Source organism: Nicotiana sylvestris, chromosome 8 (genome assembly GCF_000393655.2).
Source record: "Nicotiana sylvestris chromosome 8, ASM39365v2, whole genome shotgun sequence".
NCBI lineage: Eukaryota > Viridiplantae > Streptophyta > Magnoliopsida > Solanales > Solanaceae > Nicotiana > Nicotiana sylvestris.
Window position 1 is genome coordinate 203,102,875 of NC_091064.1, and position 8,510 is coordinate 203,111,384.

Consider the following 8,510-nt stretch of genomic DNA (forward strand, 5'->3'; position numbering starts at 1 on the left):
CACATATCTAATTAACTAGAATCGAACATCTGTATATCCAAAAGCATAGCCTACACGAAAGGGAAGCAATCCTAGCACATTTCTCTTATTTGTTACAACTATATCTTATTTGCACTCTACGTGTTTGACAGAATTCCTTAGTTAAATTTTAGAAGTAACTTTAGAATTAATTGAACCACTTTTTGTTTGAAGATTACATTAAGAATCATCGAGTTTGCACGCATTTGGACAATCTAACACACACCTACTCTTGGTGGAATTCAACCCCAACCTTTGTTGGATTTATTATTGCTAACGACTGTGCTACGCTTCCTTTGGAGGCGTAGGATTGGACGTCACCAATGGGAAAGGCAAGGCAGAATGTGAGGAAGCCCCGTGGTCTTCAAGTCTGCTTTTGATGAACCAAACTGTCCTAATTGGATACACATCAAACAAATGAAACATAGTGAAAAAACTGCAGAATATATATCTTCAACCAGGCAACATAAGGCATCACTCTGCCTACAGTCCTATCTTACAGAACATATATGAACAATTAGCAGACCACCAGAAGTTACACGACTTGCTATACAAAAGCAGCAAGATCGGAAAAATTGAGCATTGAAGATGCTACCGAGCACTGAGACTCCAGCTTCCTGAAGTCATACCAAGTGAAAAAACGCAGCATGTTGGAGAGGACAAGATAACCATAACAATGCTAGCAAAACTGATAACCTAATCATGGTATTTATTTAGTCAGATAAAGGATTATCAGGGTCAATCTCTTCTATTAGAGATCCATGCCCTTCCCTCAATCTCCCTTTTCTAAATTTCTGTAAGCTCTTCTCATCCAGGTTACTGCTATTGGATAGGTACCTATATCTTGACTCCACGACAGTTGGATTCCTTCTCGAAAACTGATCCTTGTTCTCTTTGCTTAATACATTAGAATAATTGTATGGTTTCTTACAGATACACGACGATGGAAATTCATGGAACTCTCCACGGCCTGGTCTCATTTCCTCTGGATCTCCCATGAAACCTCTTTGGCATGATTTGACTTTTCTAGAGAATGTGGTCCAATCCATCTTATCCCGTGCCATGAACAAAGCACTGAGCCTTTTGGCATTTGGTCTGATCGTCCTCCTATGCCCCATGTATCTCCTTTGATATGAACAACAAAACAATGTTATCAAAAGGACAGTAATCCCTACCATGCTACGTTGCTAATGAACAGATCAATAAAAATAAGCATAAAAAAGGACAGTAATCCCCCTACCTTCTACCGGCGAGGATCTTTGCCATGTTCCCATTGTTGTTAGTGACAAAGACATCACTTTCATCACATACAATGTAGTCAATTGCAGCAAGTCGAGAAGAGTAGGGGAGAAATGGTTGAAGTTCTTCACTGGCAAGCATCTCTTTGGTATAAAAGTTTGGAAAAAGCTCTCTTAGAGGCTGCAGAGTCTTCTCTCCACCATATATTTCACCAGATGCAACATAAAGGTACGTGTCATTTTTGAAGCCAAGAGCCCGCAGCATAAGCCCGACTTCATGAGGTGTTAGTGGGCATTTCCCTCGTGTTCGCTCTTCATCGGGGCTCAACTCCTGAACCAACAAAATGTACAGAAATTTTTATTGGAGTTTCTGCTTCAGTATATCACCAAACTTACCTTTCTTGTTGTGGAAATTACTCTGAAAATGCAAGAATGAAGAATTCCCTGTGACTCAATCGCATTGCTTCGTTAAATATTACTCCTATGCTTTATGTATTCAGGCTAAACTCCAAAAGAAATAGCATTTCGAAATCCTAAAATCGCAAAGCAGAGACAATGCTCGAGAAGAATAATGAAGAGGCTGCTAGCAAGGAAGTAGGAGTTCACAAGCTTGCAATTAAATTACAGCTCTACAAATCCACCCTAATATGCACTAGACACCTGATAGCACAGAAGTGATATCACCTAAATTGGCGTGTAATAACAGGCAGAAGCGAAATTCTTTAGTGATAGAGATCTTACAGGTAAAGTAGCCCATCGTTTTCTTATCTCACCCAATTCATATCTTTCCTTGTCACCCCCACCATAGTAGCAGCCAGAGAATGCCAACATATCAGGTTCAAACCTAAAACAAATAATCAAGCACAGCACAGATGAACGACCAGTAGAAATCAAAAAGTCGAAGGGGGGTCAATATTGATGGAACATAAGTATTAAATGGCATCAGTAAGATTCTAAAGCTTCATCCTGTCTAAGTTGAAAACTTATGCCACAATTTTCTACTAATTTCTAAGCAATTGCCAATTAGTGAAAGCAGACACTCAAGTACGACCAAGAATGAAGGTCAAAATACAGGTCCCTTCTTACCAAAAGGGAACATGGATTTATAGCCGGTTCTAATTCATTTTATCTTTTTCTAGATAAGTGACTTTTTTTGTTGTCTTCATTATTATGCCACTGAGAGAGAACTACTAAGTCCTAACCACTAAATTGAATACTAGATCCCTCCCTACAGCACAGCAAACTTGAAGAGAAGTGCGTGTGAATATCTCCATTAAAAATTAGATATATACATGTCAAAAAAGATCATGCTAAACTTAAGAGACCTAAATAGTTGCAACTTCAGTTCTCAGTTTTACTTTCACTAACATTGCTTTCTTAAATTGCAAGGAAAAAATTTAAGCTCAAAGAATCAGAAGGTTTAACTGTTTAATGCACTAAGTCAAACTAACCTCAAGTGAACTGCAATGAAACGGTTTGCCATCTTTCGCATGCGCAACACAACTTTCTGACCAAGATTTCTTATGGGTTTTGTGAATCTTAAGGCATGATAATTCACACGGCAACGCAATCTTTGTAGCTCTTCGTCGAGGTCATTAGCAAGTCGATAATCAAACTTTGTCAACTGAAGAACCTGCATGCAATTCGGAGCCCAAACATCAATAAAATGGAAACATAATCATGCACTTTCTAGAATTTTGTTTTTACTTTAATAAGACTTGACCAGCTTAGGTGAAATTGATGGACAAGGGAAAAAAATGAAAGCTCAATTTGAAGAACATACTAAAATAGTAGGCATACCTAGTTTGTTATCTAATTGGCTAGGTAGACAACCTTCCAAGAATGATACTTTTTAGGAAAACATAGATAGATATGACTAACTCACTTAGAGAAAAATTGATCAGCTGCTAAAAATATCTGTTAAATTAATTAACACAGAAATTACAAGCATCTTAGGAGTCATTTGGTTAAACGGATACACCCGGGATAAAATGTGGGATTATTTTATCCCGCATTTGACTGAGCTTTTGATTCTGGTATAAGCAATCCCGGGACGGTTTATACCACAATTATGGTTTTATTTTTATGCCACTCTATGCGGGATAACAATCCCGTGATTACTAATCCTAGGATAAACCAACAAAATGACATATTTGCCCTTCTCCAAAGTTCTTTTCTGAAGTCCTTTAAGAAAGCTAAAGTTAAAACTGAAAATAAAAGTTATCTAGTGTAAAACTAAACACATGTTTTATATATTCTATTGTCCAATGAATCAAACATCTACGGACAAAAGTATATCCACTAAATAATCCAGTCAATATTTAATCCCTGCATTATAATCCCCATATTATAATCCCAATATAACTTGCTCACAGACCAAACGACCCCTTAGTAGCTCAATTTATTACTCTCTTTTTTCCAATAATCGTGATGTACAGGCCAGTTCGCACACACCTCGACTAACTCTACTTCCCCATTTACCGAGCAATATGATTTATTATCCTTTACACACAACCTACTACAGATGTCATGATCAAGTTAACGAAATGACTTTAACAAAAGCCTTAACGCTGAATAGATATTTATGAAACAAAAGACAATAAATAGCCAGAGTGTCTGACCATGCCATTCATTATCTTTAATAAATTCCAAGCCTGCTATTATACGGCTAGGCCCAAAAATAAATGCAAAAATGATAAATTTATTGCAAAAGAACTGACTGACTTGCAAACAAGTTTAGCCATGTCTGAAATTGAGAATGGTTAGGTCAGACAATGGCCTAAGCTAATATCAGGAAAACAGAGAGAGATTTAGATCTTATTCGAAGTGCATCTTTGGCTCTTGCAACTCGACATAGTGCTCACTTAATAGGAGGTCAGGAAGCAAATGACACAACATATCCTAAAGTGCATTACTATTTCTTGGAATCATCAGCTCTAACAAGAAAATAACAGCTAGCTTAGTACGTTATTTTGTGTGTTCACTTACCCGTCTTCTTAAGAGTATAGGCAATACTTGCTCTAAATAATATTCAGGCTCCGATTTTCTAGGAACTCGCATGGTATATGGGGGTTTTTCCATTGACGTCATGACCTTCTCTGGAACCCTTTTAACAATTGTGACATCTTTTGCAAGGTAAGAGATGAACCAACCAACATCAAAAATGTTGACAAAATCACTGCAAGTAAACAAGCCTCAGTAAGAAAAAATCACACACTTGCTTAATATACCATGACGTTAAGAAAAACACATTCTCTACCAATAAACTAAAAGAAGCAGACAAACCTGTCATCCTTCCAAAATGAATGATGATCCAATTCAGGTACAACTAAAGTGGCATTGAGTATCCGTGCAACAACTACAGCATCAGTTATCTGATAAGCAAGATACACATTTCAAATTTCAGATCATTGTGTGGAATTAAAATGATTAAAACAAGAATATCACAGAGGCCCCAAAGATAAGTGAATCAATAAATGTAAAGTCAAGTAAAATATACTTACACCAGTTCTTTGCTGGTTGAGACCTCCACTAGTTGCAATAAGCAGATATCCATTTGAAGACCGCTCATGCACAGCAGCTACGTTTCATTTTGGAAACATTATAGTGTCAAGTTAACTCAAGCCAATAACAAAAGGAACATAATTGATATAATATTACATACCTTTAGACTTCTGGAGAAAAACACTATGTACCTTTAAAAGTAGGCAAGGATACCATGTAAAAGCACTAATAAACTTACAAGCAAAATGAAGGCCTCTCTCACTGCATCCATAGTAAGAACTTGAATATCTTGATTTCCAAATGTCAATTTGTGCACGATGACCTCCATCCTGAAACATGTCATAGAACCAAAATGTGATGCTCAAATATACCTAGACACAACGCAATAACTTAGCCTTCGCTGGCATGCATGTTAGTGTCATAGCCACAAACATTTGCTTTTCCAATTAAAGTTTGGGTCAGATTACCGGCAATGGCAAACTTCTGCAGTATTTTTTATCTACAACAACAACAACAGCAACATACCCAGTATTAACCCGCATTGTGGGGTCTGGGAAAGGTAATGCGTACGCAGACCTTACCCCTACCTTATGAGGATAGAGAGATTGCAGTATTTTTTATCTAAAAGAAGAAAATCTTTCGATGACTCCTCTACAAAGATCTAGCACAAGAAATGAAGATTTCTCTCTTTAATATCTATGAGAGTTCATTTCCACATGAAGACACATCCCATCTAATTCTTCTACTACAACTATATGCCTCAATCCCAGGCTAATGAAAGGGGCTAGAATCCTCAATATGCATTCTGTAGCATTTGGACCACTCTGTTGATACTAAATAATTTAAGTGTTAATGCTAATTAGGGGGTCTTCGAGCGAAAAAAAAAGAGCCAAATTAGGAGAGCGTTCTAACGCTAGTAGTTTCCTACCAACATACAAATCTCTAACAAACCAAAAAATAAGGGTAATATAGCATTTTAAGTGTATTGACATTTTCTTTTATTAAGTACTGCAAATCTAACAGCGTTACTAAGATTTAATCCTAACTTGCAGGTGTCCCCAAAGCAGATCTTTTTTTTTCCATTGTGTTATTTTCTTCAATGAGTCCGTGTGTATTTCTAAGAGATAATAGGTCAACTAGCACCTAAGGATGTTGGATAGCGGTCAATAAAGTGAGGAGACCCATGAGGTCTCAGGTTCAAATTCCAATTGGGGCAAAAAAGAAAACAATGTGTGATTTCTTCCCGTTACCTAAGCTTTGGTGGACAGAGTCACTCGGTGTCTTTGCTGGTGGGAGGTAGAAAGCAAACGGTGGAATAGCCGAGGTGTGCCCAAGCTAACCGAACACCACCATTATAAAATAAATAAATAAATAAATAAATAGTAGGCCAACTTGTGCAGGGTTTCTCAAAAGATAGAAGAGCTCCCACCTCCCTTAACAAGAACACTAACACATACATTGAAAGAGGCCGGACATCAGCACTTATTTTCCACATTCTAGCTATATGTGGGAGTAAGGGTTGAAAAAGATCAAAATTTTGAAGACTGCATTATCAAATATATCAATTGTAGCTCATACTCATTTAGCTAAATGGAACATTCCCCATTTCCTCAATTTTCTTTTTTCCTTTTTTTCAGACCCTTTTCATCAAAAATTACACTGAAGCATAATGTTGCCACAACAAACAAAAGGGTGAAAATTTAACATTTTTGTTACATTACCAGCTTATAAAACCAGGCCCGTTTGACGAGTCGCTGAGAGTACCATTCAAGATTAGATGCCACGTGTCCAGTGAAGAGTGAAATCAACCCCAAAGCAAAAAGCATAAACCCACAAATAGCTGTCCATGAGATCGGCCGACGCGATGGCGCCGCCGCCCCCAACGACGGCCCCGACGGCCAAATCTTGAAAATGACACTATATCTCCACACTTTGGCCACCCCCATTTGTAAAGATACTAACTTTTGATCTTCTATTACCTTTTTTTCTCATACTATTACCATTACCATCAATAAATCATATAAAAACTAATAAAATGATGTAACTAAATTACACTTTACTGTGCTGTCTCAATAAATGAACTTTATTTCAGAAAACCCTAATTGGGTTTTCACTGTAGAGGTGGGGTTTCAACACAAATGACAAATCTGTGTTAACGAAACTGTGTAGAGCTTTTCTCAAAGGGGTGGTGTGTGAATACGCTCTGTGGATTCTTTTTTTCTTTTTGATTTTCCCAAGAAAAATAAAAGAGAATATTAGTGTTAATAAATTAAAATGGGAATGAAAGGAAAGGGTGCGTAAGAAGAAAAGTGCATAAAAGCCATAAATGGAGGTGAATGAATGCTTAAGAAAGTAAGCTTAGGCTTCGCTTATATTTTTTTTCCCCCGTTTATGAGGAATGATGATATGAGATGACGGTGACAGTAACTAACTAACGGCGTTAAGATTTGTGGGAATTGGAAACTGAAACTCTGCTCTTTCTTTCTTTTGTCTCTTATTCGGTATTTCGGTGCGCTACCTAATTTGGGACTCAATTAATTCGGATTTGTTACTTGTATTGAAAATTTTCATTTTGGGTAAAACGCCATTTAGTAAGGGCATCTTCAACCTTTCTCATTTTGAAAACAACTTACTCCAACTATTTTCCTATTTTTTTCCCAAACTCTTTTATATTCTTCTCTCTCTTCTATATTATATTATTATCTTTCATTTCAATTTCATTTGTTAATTTCCATTAAACAAATTTCATTTTTTAGTTTTATTAATTTATAATTTCCATAATTAAAATAATTTCATAAAATTTTAAATAATATAATTTGTAAGCAATTATTATAAATTAACTAATAATTCAAATAAAAGTGAAATCATTGCGATACAAGATTAATTAAAAATATATTACATAACGATAAAATTCATTCGAAATATTAGATAAATATTTAACTTCAACCTCTAGTATTCTCCCATAAATGATCTATTAATGCATTACGAAGTGCAAAATGAGCATCTTTGTCCTTAATTCTTCTATGTCGAGCTAAAAATTCTTGAAATCGTTGATTTTCATCTACTGTTATTTCTACTGTTGGAGTTGGACCTTCCAAATCATCTTGAATTGGTGCAAAAAAAGAAGTTTTGACTGTTCAAAAGGAAAAATTAAGAGTAAAAGAAATGAAAGAAGAAAATAAAATTTTAATGATGGATGTAGATTCTATTGTCGATCCCACTCGTCGTGAATTTATGCGACAAGAACAACAACGAATAATGTATAAAAGAAGTCAAGAGTATTCACAGTCACAACCACAACAATCCTCAGCTCCATTAAGTCAATACTATAATGATTTTGGTGTATCTGAAAATGACATAGGTCCCTACTAAGTTATTATGCTATTTACCGTAGTTTCAATTTTTATGTATTTTAATTTAATGTATTTTCAAACCATTTATTTTTTGAGATAATTATATATTTTTTATATAATTAACCTATAATAAAATTAACTTATAATTTTACATAAAAATAATAAATGCAAGAAAATTAATTTATCAAAAATATATACCAAAGTTAAGATATAATATTAATATTATAAAGACATTACATAAACATAATTAAGTATATATAAAGAGATAAATTAAAAGATTAAATAATAAATAATAATAATAAATTGATGAATAGTAATGGGGGAGATGAATAGTGTACCCCATATTTGAGGGAACACTATTCATCCCCCATTTTGGGGACAAAAATAGGGAAGGGTT

The 8,510-nt window shown here is 35.4% G+C and overlaps 1 protein-coding gene across 1 annotated transcript; it reads right to left on the reverse strand.

Moving 5' to 3' along the window:
• Positions 1-446: 446 nt before the first annotated feature.
• On the reverse strand, positions 447-7,102 carry LOC104216163 (O-fucosyltransferase 29). Its single transcript, XM_009766165.2, has 9 exons — positions 6,482-7,102; positions 4,999-5,089; positions 4,760-4,836; positions 4,542-4,630; positions 4,245-4,434; positions 2,708-2,889; positions 1,998-2,100; positions 1,259-1,587; positions 447-1,143 (listed from the first exon to the last, which is right to left on the reverse strand). The coding sequence occupies exons 1-9, from the start codon at positions 6,704-6,706 to the stop codon at positions 732-734; spliced, it is 1,698 nt and encodes a 565-aa protein (XP_009764467.1). The 5' UTR covers positions 6,707-7,102; the 3' UTR covers positions 447-731.
• Between the last annotated feature and the right edge of the window lie 1,408 nt (positions 7,103-8,510).

Bases quoted from the DNA above. Each gene is read 5' to 3' on its own strand.
- LOC104216163 (XM_009766165.2), bottom strand. From the start codon at position 6,706: ATGGGGGTGGCCAAAGTGTGGAGATATAGTGTCATTTTCAAGATTTGG. The intron at 4,631-4,759 runs GTAAGTATATTT...CTTGCTTATCAG, and splicing joins TCAACCAGCAAAGAACTGGT to ATAACTGATGCTGTAGTTGT. The intron at 4,435-4,541 runs GTTTGTCTGCTT...GTTTACTTGCAG, and splicing joins TCATTTTGGAAGGATGACAG to TGATTTTGTCAACATTTTTG.